At 48.8% G+C, this 15736-nt stretch overlaps 1 protein-coding gene across 6 annotated transcripts in view; it reads left to right on the top strand.

Annotated features, from left to right (window-relative positions):
• Positions 1–15736, top strand: part of TTC7B (tetratricopeptide repeat domain 7B) — a 240709-nt gene that overhangs the window by 165647 nt on the left and 59326 nt on the right. For all 6 annotated transcript variants that reach the window (XM_059914822.1, XM_059914821.1, XM_059914820.1 and 3 more), the window contains 2 exons: positions 7441–7557; positions 14407–14504. In XM_059914822.1, the coding sequence (XP_059770805.1) occupies positions 7441–7557; positions 14407–14504 (215 nt within the window). The remainder of the gene's footprint in view (positions 1–7440; positions 7558–14406; positions 14505–15736) is intronic.

Here is a 15736-nt window from a genome sequence, read left to right as displayed (position 1 = left end):
CATGAAGATTCTGACCCATTGGGTCTAGAGTGGTGTGTACTTTGTGCATTTCTCACATGCTCCCAGGGGATGCAGAGGCTGCTTGTCCCAACCACGCTCTTGAGCAGTAAAGCATTATAGGACCTCTCAAGGCCTTTTCCAGGGCTGGGTTAATTGGAAAAATCTATATTTTTTCTAATGAGTCAATGAACAGCACGTCAATACAGCAATTAGGTGAGCCAGATGATCAAAGGAATTGTGTATTTCCTGTGTAATAGTTGAGTATACAGATCATTCATTCAGGTGACATTTACTGAACAATCACCATTAGTGAGACCCCCCCCCCCACCAAGCAATGTTTGATATCTAATGGAAGCAGTCACGTGACTGGTTCCACACACCCCACCCCCCATCCCTTCCAGCTGTTGCCAGAGGGTCCTCAGGGGGCTGGTAGCCTCAGCTCTGGGGCCTGCGCAGCTGCGACCCCACCATCATGGGCTCGCCTGGTGGTGACCGGGCCTGTGGAGCTGCGTCAGGCCGGGCAGCTCGCAGGCCAGTCGTGGCATTGATCTCCAGTGACAGTGACTCAGCCCCGGATCAGAGGCTGCTTTTTGCAGAGAACACCACCTCCTGGGATTGGGCTGCTTTGGAAACCCGGCCAGGAGAGCAAGGGCTCCAAGACCAGCAGGACGTGAGAAATGCTGGTAACAAGGACCTGAGATGGATTTCCTTCACGAAAGCCCCACCGAAACCTGAGAGCAGCCCCTCGTCCCCCTCTGAGGGGTGGGTTAGAGGTGTTGGGAACATCCTCTCCGTGACCGGCTGCCGCTCGGTCCTGTCTGACTTTGTTCCCAGCTGACTCATCTGGCTTCAGATTTCCACCGCTCCTCCTCATCACCATGTGCTTGGGGCACATCTCTTTTCTCTCACCATCTGATCTGTGGCTGCCAAGCCATCTTCTCAATTTAAAATTTCATTTGAGCATACCTACCTCCTCCCCACCCCTGCCTGATGTACTGTCACTTGTACCTGGTGACAAAGTGGTGACACTTCCCTTCAGGTGTTTGGCAGCCCGCCCCACTCCAGCTCTCAGGTCAGGCTCCCGGGAAGTGAGAGATGTGGGCGGTATCCAAGTCCCCTGTGGCCATTTGCCCCACATGGGCAAATACCACATGCGTTTTCTGCACAGCTGTTTTGCATCCCAGCCTACATTCAGCAGATAAACAAAGACAGGTCCCTGGCATGCTGAGCCCGAGAGCACACAAACACAGATCAGCACAAAATACCAAACGTTCAAGGTTCCCGTGATGTTCTTTCTGAATCAGTTGCCTTGAATACAGCATTTACGGATCTGCTAATTAGTGAGGGTTTTGTTTATTAATATGCGTGTTTCCTCCTTGATGCGCTTAATGAGCACATTGTTTATACTGCCAGATAAGATTGGAGGGAATTATTACTTTAGAATTTCTCTAAACTTTCCTAGTTTATTTTCATGGACAGTTCTTCATCAGAAAGCTTAGTGAGGCGTATTAGATTTCAGAATTAAGCAATATCTACCCTTTTAGCTTCTTCTCGGGCCCCAGCCTTATATGCCAGACTCCAGACACCATTCCTTGAGTGCACGGGACGCTCCTGCCTTTGTTGAGATAGTCCATCTGCCTGCCTGGAAGGCCCCTCCCCAGGACCCCTCCACCCTAACTGTGAAAGTCCTACTTCTCGGCTGTCTTGCATGACCCCCCAGGCAGACCCTGTCTCCTTCCTTTTGTGCTGCCAGAGAACCTTGTCCATATGTCTGTTTGTGTTCATCACATATGTGTATGTAACACTAGACTGTGAGCTTTGCTGGGGAAAGATACCATGTCTTATTCCCCTTTGTGGCCTCAAGGGCATAATAGGCATTTTTTTAATGATTGACAAAAGGATGAACAAATTCAAGTTCATTATCAGGCACACTGACATGTGGGTAGTCAGCTGTACAAATTATGGGGTGAGTAAACAGATTACAAAAAATATTTTATACAGATGAGATGAGGAAGGAGCTAGATGCTGCCTGGGGGGCGGGGGGTGAGTCATAGGAGATGTCAGACGGTGGGACTTGCACAGGTAGACGGTGGGACTTGCACAGGTAGACGGTGGGACTTGCACAGGTAGAGTAGGAGGGGCGCTGGGGAGGGGACTTCAGGCAGGCGGAGGGAGCACCGTGAGCGCAGGCAGGAAGATGGGAGGGCATATGGCAAAAGCTCGAGGAATCCTGTTGAGTCTGTGTCTCATGGGGGTGGGGCCCAGGGTGAAGGTAAACCAGAGAGATGTGCCAGAGGGGGAGCCAGTGCTTGGGGGCAGTCTCCAGGGAGTGAGGAAGGTCTTCCCGGGGATGAGGATTAGACATTAAACCTGGCCCTGGTACATTCTCCAGGGTGCCCAGTGAAAAGTCACCAGGCCACATGGCCCCAGAGCTTCACCAGGGGCCTGTATCTTCTTTCTAAGGTCTACACTAAGCCAGTAATTTCAAGAGTTATCTTGGGATTCTCAAAAAATTCCAAAAATGGGGTAAAGTATTGTTTCTGTTAGTTTTAATGAAAAGTAAAGCCTTGATTAACTGCATCGTTCAAGTGTCTAGAATTTTATATGTACCTGACTTTTTTTTTATTTTTATCTTTGTCTGTGTTGGGTCTTCGTTTCTGTGCGAGGGCTTTCTCTAGTTGCGGCAAGCGGGGGCCACTCTTCATCGCGGTGTGCGGGCCTTACACTATCGCGGCCTCTCTTGTTGCGGAGCACAGGCCCAGACGCGCAGGCTCAGTAATTGTGGCTCACAGGCCCAGTTGCTCCACGGCATGTGGGATCTTCCCAGACCAGGGCTCGAACCCGTGTCCCCTGCGTTAGCAGGCAGATTCTCAACCACTGCGCCACCAGGGAAGCCCTGGGCCTGACTTTTGAGTGAAAGAGGCAAGTCACAAAAAGCACAGGCAAATGTGATCAATTTTTTTTTTAATGTGATCATTTTTTAAAGAACCATGTATGATGTATCCTAGGAACAATACCCCAGGAGCCCAAACTCCACTTTTTCTGCAACCCTACCCGAATTTCAGGGCCTTAATCTGTCCCTAAGCCAGAAATCCTGCCTAATATTCGTGGCAAGTCTTTCCTGCTGATTGGCCTGTAACTTCTCTGAGGGCAAGGGACTGTATTTTATGCCACTTTTATTCCACACAGTATCTAACACAGATCTTTGCACATTTTAGGGTTTTAAATATTTAACAGTGGCTTAGAAAATGCTACATATCTTCATTAGTGTCAGTAGTGTGGTTAGAACATCTCAAGTCATTCTCCTCTGTTTCTTGTTTGGCTCTTCGGAGTCAGATGGGTTTGGGTTTACATTTCTGTTCTAACAGCGACTGGCAACGTGAACTTGGGCAGATTCCCTAGCTCGCAGCCTAACTTGGAGGGTTGTTGTAGAGATCACTGATTACATATTTACAGTGTCTGGCAGCTGCTGCTGTTATTGTTATTATTTCAACTGTCTTGAAAGCAGAAGCTTCCTGGCTTATAGCTTATTATTCCACAGTTGAGAGCTCTTGTATTTTCTGGAATTGCATTTCCATTTGGGAGTTTTAGCTCCTATTACTTAAGGCTGGCTTCAGCAGTTGGGGGTTGGGGAGGCTTTTTGACCTGAATCTCAAAAGATGAGTAGAGGCTTAAAAAGCAGAAGCGGATGGAAAAGGCATTCCAGGCAGAAGGAACAGCATGTGCAAAGACCCAGGGGCATGAAGGAGAGTGACATGTGGAGGAAGTTGATCGTGGCTAGAATGGGGGATGTACGTGGTGGGCAGAGGGCAGACAGAGGCTAAGCATGTGGGCAGGAGCCAGATCATAAAAGGCATTGCACGTGATGCTAGATTTGGACTACCAGGAACATTGTTAGATTGGTATTTTAGCGAGGTTCTATTCTTCATTAATTTCCTGTAAGTATTCAATGAGTCTCTGGGCAAAATTTTTTTTAATTAGATTAATGGACTTTAAGCCAGGTATAGGGAATAGGAATAGACCATTTTCCCAGCATGTGATGCCTTACTATACTTAAGAGGAACATCTCACTTAATTTGTGGTGGGTCCTGGGTGATGTGGCCGGCAAATGATCTCAGCCCGGCCATCCCTTTGCCCTCTCTATCAGGTTGACAGTTCCACAGATTGAAATGCAGTCAGTGCTGGTTGGTCCCAGGTTTCTTGCCTCAGGGTTTCCTCAGTAGATGGAATCTACAATATCTTTGGACATCAAATTAACAGCACATTAACGCTTACCGTTGTTTGTGTACTCTTCACGTCTGTGCCAATGTAACATGCACCCAGCCAGATGTTTTCGAACAATCTTGAAATGTGTGAGCAGGGCTCGGCAAACATGTTGACAAGTCCCTTGTTCTGTTTTCGGCATTGTTCTCTGCCTTATAAACCAGCCGAGGTCTGGGGAGTGGCGAGAAGGAGCACAGTCTCTGAGGCCTCCAATCTCCTGCTTCTCCTTTGCGTGCAAGAACATGTCAGAGCTAAAGGCTCCTGGAACTTTCTGCCCATCGCTCTGGACACATCTGACAGTGGCCGAGAGGCTTTGCTTTTTCTCCCCAGCCTGTGCTCTCAGCTCCTCTTCTCCGTCAGCCTCTCCTTCACGCCGCTCCCCTTGCTTCACTTCCAAGTACCTTTTCCATCATTTGGGCTCAGCAATTCTACTATTGTTCTTCCTGTCTGGTTCTCTGAAATCCAGCCCACACCTTTCAACTCCATATCCTGAGTCAAGTGTTTGAAAGCTGTTATTTCATGTTAATTAGAAGTTCTTTTTCCAGCCAAGAAGCCTTGCACAGAACTGTTCCCCCAAGCTGTGGCTTAGAGACGAGCGCTGGTGTTTTGTACTTTGGTACAGTTAGAGGAATCGTGGATAATTGCTCTTAGAGCCGCAGCACTGCCTGCCAGGCCAGGAAACCTTCCCCACGACTCCGTGGCCCTCCGTGGGCTGGCAGGCTCCGAGCTTGACTCAGCCCGAGGACTCGGTGTGCCTCCAGAGAGCACCATGGTCTCGGTGGGGTCTCCCCTGGCCAGAATTGCTTGGCACCCAGACCTCATCCACGAGGGTCTCTGGCCTCCAAGTAGGTCTCCACCAAATGCTGGCAGGTGACCGTTTGGCAGCTCCTCCTTCCTTTGTAACACATGTTCCAGTTGACCCATGTCAACTGGACCCATGTCATGTGGGAGATTCTGGTGGAGAAGTACTCCCACCACCTTCTGGACTCCTGAAGACATCAGCAGGAGTTGGCTTCTGGCTCCTTAAAAACCCCTCAAGACAGCCTGAGTGGCTGCCATTCCTTGCAGGCAGTCCTGGAAGGGCCTCAGGGAATTTCCGCTTCTTGAGGCGTTTTTGAGCAGAAGCCAAGCCCTGTTCTCACATCTGGCCTCACTCTTTACGCCCACCTGCTGGTAGATCAGGGCCTCCATCCGTCTCATTACCTGGCCTGTTATTCCATCGTCCTAGGCTTCTGCAGACCCAGGCTTGAGAAGGCTGCAGCCCTGAGCCCTCTGGGAGCCACCAGCGCCCCCTGGGCATCCTGTGTTCCATTTGGAGGGAGTAGTTGGCGCTAACCCATCCTGAGCTTGGGTGGTGACTGTTAGGACCACCCTCATTCCACCTCTCCTGGGGCAGGGGGCGGACGTTCCTCCTCCGAAGGGCCTGCCTTCAGATGAGTAGTGAGGACTTCTCCTATACGTCTAACTTAAATCACTAGAAACATATTTCTTTACCTTCTGCGGTTTATAGAGAAAATAGTCAGTGAGCAAATGCTGATTTAAAGTCCACTGACCTCAGAGCACAGTTCTAAGCACTGTGGAAGTGAGGCTAGGGGTTCTTTTATTGAAGGGAGGTAAAACCCCCTACTGAGAGGGGTCCTTACAAAGATAACACTGATATTGTTTGGTAAAGTGCCAAGCACGGGCACAGAGAAGACCTTTAAAAAACAGGAGCTCCTCCCTGTCTTTGTCTTCTTTTTATTAACAACAAACACCAGCTAATAGGATACACACGGAGTAAAGATAAAGGTGTGAAAGTGGTATCCATGGAAGACCTATTTGATGAGGTGGAGTTTTAGCTGAATTTAGAAAGAACTAAGGAGCGACGTGGATTAGTAGAGATTAAGATTGAGAACATGGCATATATTCTTAGAGTTATGATAAAAACATAGCCTTTGGCCAGTGAATTACATTGGTAGGAGTAAAGGGCCCAGTGGGATACGTGGCACTGAATGGGATGGTGACATAGGAGTGGGCCAGTGGGCAGAGTGTCTTAAAGCAGTGGTTCCCCAAGCTTTTTGGCACCAGGGACCAGTTTCACGGAAGACAGTTTTTCTCCGGACAGGTGGGGGGCCGTGGGAGGCAGGGCAGATGGTTCAGGAGGTAATGCGAGTGATGGGGGGGGGCGGCACATGAAGCTTTGCTCACTCGCTGCTCACCTCCTGCTGTGCGGCCCGGTTCCTAACAGGCCGCGGACCAGTACCCCTGTCTTAAAGGACTCGATAAGGAATTTTGACTTATTATTATAGTCAATAAGGAATCGTTGTAGTTTCTTGAGCTGAGAATGAAAATGATTTTTGGAGATCTTTATTATATGACTTCTTAGAGCCGGGCAGGTGAGTGGACAGCAAGACCATCAGGACGGTCCCTGGGCTTATGGCGGGGCTTTCACAAGGACAGTAGTGATGAGCCCAGGGACCAAGGGAGCTGATGTCTAGAGGGACATAAGTAGACTTAGGGGGCGGGACAGCTCTGAGGGGCCACGAAAGGGAGAAGGGGCTAAGCTTAGTGCCCTGAAGGTCTGGGCGGAATGCGAAGCCATCGGTGGTAAAAAAAATTGGGAAGAGGTAGTGGGTGACTATGGGTGACTTGGTGAAGTCCTAGCCCCTACAGAGCAGGGCTGGAGAAGATCAAAGAGGAGAGGGCCTTAGCCCGAGGCCCCCTTTTTATGTGCCCTCGGTTCAGGCTTTCATCTCCTTCCCATGATGAGGATCATTGTGGAAGGTTATTTGTAGATATTTATGTAGATAATTACATCTCCTGTGTAATTTTGTAAATAAATCAAGATTCGCTTTTGATGCATTTTTGAAGTTTTGCAAATACATTGGCTTTGTTCTAAAAAGCACGGTCTTAATAAAATCCCTGTGTTCTGAATGAAATTAGCCACTCCGATACGTTTCACCTGACCACACATGGTGGCATTGTGCCGGCACTGGCCTTGGGGGTGAGACTTATGCAGAGGCAGATATTGAGCCGGGAGTTCTGGAATCCTCGGCCCTGCTGCCACTGCTTCCCTCGGATCCAGCCTTTGGACGCCCCCTTCTAGAATGAGTACAGAGCTTCCGGCTACTTTGTTTTGTTCTGGTGGGGACTCTGGCTTGAGCTGTGTTCTTTTCTCCCTTTATCTCCCCACCACAGACTACTGTTTTCCAAAGTGAAGTTGGAGTCGCTGTGCCGGGGCCCGGATGAGGCGCTCCTCACTTGTAAGCACATGCTACAGATTTGGAAATCCTGCTACAATCTTACCAATCCCAGGTAAGAGGCCAGCGGCAGCGCCTGTTGTGCGTGGGTTTTGCATGGCCCCTGCCTCGCAGTCCATCCCCGATTGGCATTTAGCAGGACAAATTCTCCACCCCTGTGCACCCCTAGGCCCCCGGGAGCCACAGGTAAGAGCAGTGGAGCCTCACACATTACATTTTTAAGGAGATTTTCTCTTAGTGTCTGATGAAATCTCCAAATCGTGGGTTTCTTATGCTTTTGTGGCCACGGTGGCCCTCTAGGCTCACTTCCAATCGGTCTGCATCTGACTTCTCTCAGCCAGCCATTTACGTAATTCCCTTTGACGAGTCTTTATCTTTCTGGTGATTTATGGATAGACTAGTCAATTATATATTCCAGATGGGGTTCTCACAGTAATATTTTAAAAAGACCTGCATAGACAACAGACCACATGCTAATAAGGAGAATAGAAATTGCTTTTGACATGATAAAGTGTAACTTTCAAAAAGTTAAAATCATGACTCAAACAAATATAAAAGATGAGCACATATCAAACATAAAAGATTAGCACATATGAAAGATTTTATTTACCTCATTAACTAATGAGGGAAGCAGTAAAATGTTAAGACCCATTCAAAGAAGAATTTGAAAAATAGATTTGCTGAAATGAATTTGCAAATACATATAAAACCAATAATATTCTATAGAACAATGAAATACATTGTTTGGGGTTATCTTTCCTACGAGGTGGACATTGATTGTATCTTGACCAGACAAAATTCATAGGTTTTCTACCGGCCAACTCTGCCCCACAGAGATGTGAAAGGGCCCAGCCAGTCGGAGTCAGTCAAAGGCGCCCACCCTGCAGAGGCAGATAATCTGGGGAAGGTCCCCTAGTCAACTCCCAGCATGTCCCCGAAAAACACCATCTTCAAGTCTTGAGCAGTGTTTCCCGGCATGTGTCTGGATTACGAAGTGTGCCCTGACCTGTGAAGGAAGTGATTTAATGAAAAGGGACCTCACGATGCAGGTGAATTCAAACAACTGCTCAAACACTCAGAATAGTTTTCAAGTTTGCGGCAAGATGTATGGGCAGCCCACATTCTGCTCTTAAGAGTCAGGAGCCTAAAACTGTATAAGTCAAATGGTAAATGTGTTCAAGGGTGTGGCCCACCCAATCCAGCCCAGCAGGAGGCGGGCAGGTGGGCTGGTGAGTCGCTGCGGGCGGGAGGAAAGGTGGGGTGGGGTTAGGGAAGCAGCTCGGTGCTGGTGGGGTTCCTTGTGAGATCTTGTTTGACAAGTTTCTGCCGTGAAAAAAAAAAAAATTCAAAATCAGGGCCCTGTTGAGGTGATGGGTCCTGATGAGCTGATATGAGACAGAGTTGAGACCACAAGCCCCGTGGGCGGTGTGGCTAGAAGATGGGGGAGCCTGGCCGGGAGACCCCCTCCTTGCAGAGCCCGAGCCACAAGAATTACACGAGAGTCCCCTTCCTAACCGTAGCCTGTGGCACGTTCCCAGGCCCACGGGGCCCATCTTCCTCTTGGTGAAAAGCTAATCGTGAAACTGGCCTCTTCCCTTTTGTGGGTATGTTCTGGAGATAAAGATCATTTTAATTTTTTTAAAAAAATTCTACTTTTCTGAGTCTGTAGGCAGAAATAGGAAATGTCCATATTTATGTCCCCCAAAGTCCCCACTCCCAGCCTACCAGACGCAGCAGGATTTGAGGGAGGGTCTTTGCCGCGAGCCCAGCTACAGGCGATACTCCCCGAGCTGCCTGCTTCCTACTGCAGCACATCCCTTTGTCTGTACCCCCTTTAGAAGTGAGAAAATAAATCCATCAGCTTTCCCGTTGCCAGTTTTCCCTCAGTTCTCCACACCTCTCCCACCTCCCCACATTTCTTCCCACTTAGCAACCAAGAGTATTGCATGTGAGGAGAAGAAAAAATAGCAGAATTGGAAAGCTTTTTAAAAATACTTAACCAAATGCCTGGGCTGTGTCCATACTTGCTCGGCTCCCTGAAGGATCCTTCAGGGCCAGGCGGGGGGGGGGGGGGACCCTGGCCCCAGGCAGCGCAGAGTCTGGCTGGGGGTGGGGATGGGGGTGGGGGTGGGGGTGGGGTGGGCGGAGGAGGACCATCAGCTCCACGGAACTGCTCCCTCCGGCTACTCCCAGAGCCTTGAGGGAGGGGGGCTGGCAGTGCAGCAGTCCCTTATTAAGGAGTTTCCTGTTTGTTTTTTTAACTCTGTTTTCTCTGGGATATAAATAAATGTTTCTCCTGTAGCCCTCACCAGTGTGCAAATTTAGACATCCTCCCCAGTACGGTCGGGGAGGGCGTGACCCTGGCAGTAGAATAAAGCAGAAGGGGGGAGGGCAGCGTCTTGACAGGGACAGCACACCCCGCAGTTCTCCAGATAAGGGCAGCTCTGGGCCCGGCAGCCTCAAGTCGGGAAACACGGGGCTTTAGAAGAGGATAGAAACGCATGCCCAAGACGTGAAAACTGAGCAGAAAGCATGCTGGCAGGGGGCGGTTGGTTTCCAGCTGGAGAAGGTCCTCACTGACTTCCGGGCTCAGGCGCCCGTGTTTCTAAGTGTGCTCAGTTGTGAGGGACCTGCGCTCACCCCTCCCAGGGCGTCCCACCGCTCGCCACCCCCAAGAGCCCCACCCAGGGGCTGGCACGGGCCTCCAGAGCGGTGGGACTGAAGGGGGCGCAGAAGAAGACACGGGCAGTAACAGGGCCAAACGGAGACAAGACCTCGCTTCCTGTTCTCTGCGACCCGTCCCTCCTCTTCACTCTTGCTTGAAGGAGAACCACCCCCTGAGCCAGTCGCTGAACGCAGCCTTAGGCCAAAGAGCGGTCCCTGCAGGCTGAGAACGCTTCTCCTGCTGTGAGCAAAGGGTGGGTGGCGTTCTCCTGAGTGTACATTTGGCAAGGTGTTGGTCATTTCAGAAGCCTGGGTTTATTTCCCGAGGCCTGCAGTTTTGTTTGCCTTTAGGACAGAAATCTGCCTCACGTTTCGTCTTCTCTCCTGCTGAAGTGCACAGCTCCCTCAGCTCTTGTGCGCGTTGACTTGGCCACTTAAGACAGTGTGACTTCTGGCCAGAGCCTCGCCAGACGGTCCAGCGCTTCAGCAACGGATGCTGTACCTTCCCTGTGCCGCCCCGTGCTAAGCTGTTTATACGTTCTCCTCAACCCCTGCCTCAGCCTTGCAAGAAAGCTACTGTTCTTTTCCACTTCATAGAAAATAAAAGTGAAGCTACACTTCACTTTTATTGAAGAACTTGCCCTAGTTTTCTCAATTAAACAACTAGTAGAGCTATTATTCAAACCCAGGTCTGCCGAACATCAAAGCTCTCTCCATCACCCATGCTGCCTCTCTGAATTGACAACCAGCTTTTTTTCCTTTATTTTTATTTTTTATTATTAACTACTTCTTCCCCCCTCTTGTCACTGCCACTTAAACCATCTCCATCATGTAGCCATATGATCGGAAGAAAATTTTTTCTTCCTAAGTCCCATTTCAATCACATTAACGAATAGCATATAAACATTTTTAAAAAAGACAATTTCTTTGCTCTAACCTCAGTTGGAAATTGGAAACCCCATTTCACGCTAGTAGTCATCCGTATTTTGGTGGAGCTTTTCTTTTCACAAAGTGTGCTCTCATTCATCTTCAAAGTAGCCCCATAAAATGGCCAAATGTCGTGTTACATCAGACCCATTTTACTGATGAGAAAATTGAGTTCGGGAATGTTGAGAACTTGCCTTGATTCGTGTAATCCGGCCTTAAGTTGCCTGGGAAATGTTCTGGTTTCCTATCCAAGGCCCCTGTATTACATCAGTATTTATTGTGTGCCAGGCACTGTCTCAGAGCTGGGAAGGGACAAAGCTGTGACAAGGACCCCAGGGTTCTGGTTCCCAGTCCACCACCAGCTCGCCTCCTGTGTTTAATCTCTGTGTAGCTGTGTTAGAGGATTTCCAAGAGAAGCTTCCAGTTTCCAGGAGAACTTAACCATCAGTACAGTGTACTCGGGATTTTCAGTCCGTATTTAAGGGAATAGAAATTACCTGGAAGTGTACATCTACATACGTGGATCTCTGCAGCTTACGTGCGGTGGATTTGGGGTTCCTTCCAGTTTCCTTTCCCTAAACCCTCTACGAACACCGCTGACCAGGAATGGTTTTCCTTTCCTTCCTGTCATCCTCCTTCGGAGGTGGTCCTGGCACCTAAGGGCCAAGCAGAGAAGAGGTGAGGTGACTGAGCTGTAGGGGGAGGTGGTCCACGGAGGTGCCCAAGCAGATGTGTCCCAGAGGGAGAGAGGAAGGCTTGCGGGAGAGAGGCTGGCCAGAATGAGAGAGCGAGGCCAGGCCTTCCTCTGCCCCTTCTTCCACATCCTGTGGATCATGGCAAAGGCAAATTCTGCACCATATAAACAAAGAACTAAAACCTGCTTAAAGCATCCAGCAAAATTCTCAGTCAGTCACAGCCGTCAGAGTGGAAATGAAAGCATCTCCATTGTGAATAGTTATTTGTTGCTATATAAGCAACAGATACTATGGAGATAAACAAATACTATGGAGATAAACTAAGGAATGTAACCAAATATTGTTTCTCAGCTGGTGGAAGGGAAATATAGGTCGTGGGTCCCTATCACTGGCTGAGGTTCATAAGTTAAGATCTTCGTTTTAGTTGGGGTTTATAACATCTGGAGTAGGAGGTCCTTAACTCAGCTTCTCCACACCTACTGTTGCACCAGACAGCTGGGAATGAGTTGTCTCCAGAAGTCAGCCAGCGTTGTTGACCCCAGATGCATGTTTGGAGGCATGGTATTTATAAGGACACCTGGCGTGTGTCCAGAAGTTATAGTTCTTCTGAATGTTCTGTGTCCATGACCTCAGTTCAGCCTGACACACTCCTGTGTGGGAAGACAATCCTTATCCTCACCTCACAGGGAAGTCACTGAGGCACAGAGAAAGGGGCCTTGCTCAAAGTGACCTACCATTAGTGACAGATGTGGGATAAGAACCCAGACTCCTGGTTGGGTTCCAGGACCCAGCGTGACATGCAGCAGCCAACCTTGTGCTCTGATACTTGGTGAAATGAGAAGCCTGGAGGATTGTGGCTGAACCAGACATTTCCCATCCACTTACTGTGATTTGGTCCACTGAAAACCCAGGCAAATCCTTCCTTGGCAATTCCAAGACCTCATTGTGTGTCCTGGAATCCCCAAGGTGATGAAAAATTTCACTGTATTTTGAGATAAGATCTTCCAAAAAACTCCTAAGTGGGGAGCCATTGCAACATTCAGATAATTAACTCTTTGTAATATTTTTGTAGTATTTTTTGTAATATTTATATTAAAAATACATGCATGAACAGATCAATGCTAGAAATATTCAGTTGCTAATGTGATTAATGCAAATTTGCATGTACTTTTATGCTGTCTTCTGCTCAGAGACATTTATTGTTTCTCAGTCATGGAAATAATTAATAGAACAGATTCCAAAAAGCATGTATCCAGTGATGTCATAAGTATAGGCTGACAAACCAGTCTGTACTGAAGCAAGTTTCCTTCTGTTTCCTGTGGATTTCTCTAACTACATCACTGGACGTGGAAATTGCAGCCTGCAAACCATATTAAGTTTCATAGCAAATCTTGTTTGTACCACTTTTAGAAACAGCTGCATAGAGGAAGGAAATTGTGTCCCTTTATTGTGGAATTTGAACTTCTTAACAAAAAAAAAAAATCATTTGTAGAGCCCCCAGATTGGAAAAAAAAAAAATGGATTCAAAGAAAAGCATTAAAGGCTCAAACCTCAAGAGACAGATATGCATCTTTTGATAGAATATCATGATAGAGGAAAAAAGAATGCAATTGTTTCATTGTTTTTACTTACAAGCTTCTTAGAATTAAAAAAAAAAAAAGTCTTTATGAGCCAAGGGCCCTTAACGGTGTTTCGTTCCAGTTAGTCCCGATGTGGTCTCCCACGTGACTCACCCGAGGAGTGGGGCTGATCCCGTTATGTTATGCAGGAGCAGCCTGGAGAGGGGGATTCAGTGCAGGAAGCTAATGAGAAGCACCGGCCTGCAGGCTGCTGCCAAGACGCTACCGTGTTCTCTCCAAGGCCCAGCCTGCCCAGCGCGGGAACACTGGAAGGGGGCTGTAGCTGCCGCTCTGCCAGCACCCAGCTCAGTGTAGGGCCTCACACCTCCTCTCTCTTGTCTATTAAATAGAGGTATCAACCACGCCATTTATCTTAAAGGCTTGTTCTTAGGACACAAACGAGGCCGTGGCTGTGATCACCCCTTGCAAAGGAAGGGCCAGTGGTTCTTGAATTTGGCTATGCATTAGAACCATCTGGGGAGCTCTGAAAACCAGAAATTCTGATTTTTTTGGTCTGGGGCAGGACCCAGGCATCAGTGGCTTTTAGAGATGCCCCGGGTGATTTTTCTGTGCAGCCAGGGCTTAACTGCACTGGTGTAGAGCGTTGGTTCCTAAAGACGACTCGAGGATGATGTGTTTATGGGCTTGATGAGCCTGAGACTTACCAGCACAGAATGCTCATCAGTTTCCCCCACACGGTGGATGGAGAACGTGGCTCGAAGTTCTCATTTTTGTGTCTTACAATGACACAGAAGAGACGACAATTAGCTTGGGTCTCTGGGTGCGGTTTAAGCCGTGTTTGTGATGTGGATCCTGAAAGGAATCCCAGTCCAGGCCGGGCGGGGAAGCAGGATGTCCGGTGATGAGTGGAAAGGTGCTGAAGAAGCTCAAAAAATGCACAGAAGGTTTTGCTGCATTTCAGGAGTCGGGATTGGTTGACTCTGTTTCCTTCCCCTGCCCACCCTTCAAATGACTGACATTTGTAGCTGTGTTTTGCAGTGATTCTGGACGTGGGAGCAGCCTCTTAGATAGAACCATTGCTGACAGACGACAGCTTAATACAATTACTTTGCCAGACTTCAGCGATCCCGAGACAGGTGAGAATAAAAAGCCAGAGGGGCCGAAACGGTGTCAACTAGAAGGGACATGGGGCCTGGCCCCAAGCCGCGCGGGATGAAGACCATCAGGGCCTGGGGTGGGAAGAAGTCCTCACCCAAATAGGCTAAACTCTCACCTGAGGTGCATTTTCTCCAGTGTCTTTTTTCAAGTGTGTGTTCACAGTGGGGGAAGTAATATTACTTGCCCAACACAGCTCTTTGAAATCTTTCTATTTTTCCCCTTGCTCTTGGAGCCGAAAATTCGAAACTAAAATTAGACTGTTCCCATCCCCATCAAGCTTCCCCTCTGCTTTTCTGTTTCTTTCTCTTTCTTTAGATTTCAGACCTTGCTAAAATCAAGCTTTTGGTTTCTAATCAGTTGCACATATGAACTCACACAACCCCACAAAAAACCCTGCAGGGAGAGGCAGGTGGGTTCAGAGCTTCTGAATCTACTGACCCCACGAGCAAGCTTGTGGCACTTACCGCCTCGGAGCAGATATTTACACCTCAGTTATCATTTGCGTTTCCACAGTTGTCTAAGTACAGAGGGGTAAAGATACCTCTGTAATCTCCGGAACTCCAAACAAGTAACTTTAGTAGTAATACTGACTTTTCAGTGGCAATTCGGAGGACTCGACAGACCCACAAAATGTAAAGAAATCCACGGTGCTTTGAGCCTCAGGGATAGTTCCAGAGCATCCTTTGGAAGCTGGTTTTGTTGCTTCTCCCACCGCCCCAGAGGGCCCTGGGTCAGGCTGAATCGCTGTCTGGGTACGCCTGGTCTTCTGTGGCTTGATTTCATGAAAGGAGCCTCCGGGTCTTTCTCCTGCACTGTGCCAGGTCCCGGCTCCTGACCAAGCCCCTCCAAAGAGCCAGAGAGCAGCCCTGAGGCGTGCACAGCCATCCTTGGAAAACCTCTCCCCAGGTGGCAATGGGAGCCGGGTGTGGTACTCACCCAAGCCCGTCCTCACAGCTGCCTGCCTTCCTGTGCTAGTCTCCCTTTTGCCAAACTTAAAGTCGGCTTAAGAAGCCTGATCCCAGGGCCCTGGGGCTCCTAGGTCAAAAGAGTGTTGGGCATTGGAAGCAGCATGAATTATAAATTAGTGCAGTTTAACAGGGCTTGCGGCCACTGCTCAAAATGCAGGCCAGCTAGGCCACAGAGAAACTCGCCCCTGGAGTAGCCTGGCCCCTGGGTGGAGGGGCAGTCATCGGTGGGCTTAGACGGCGAA

Source organism: Balaenoptera ricei, chromosome 2, assembly GCF_028023285.1.
Source record: "Balaenoptera ricei isolate mBalRic1 chromosome 2, mBalRic1.hap2, whole genome shotgun sequence".
In the NCBI taxonomy this organism is placed as follows: domain Eukaryota; kingdom Metazoa; phylum Chordata; class Mammalia; order Artiodactyla; family Balaenopteridae; genus Balaenoptera; species Balaenoptera ricei.
Note: the sequence above shows the minus strand (reverse complement) of the source record. Positions and strands in the feature narration are given on the sequence as shown.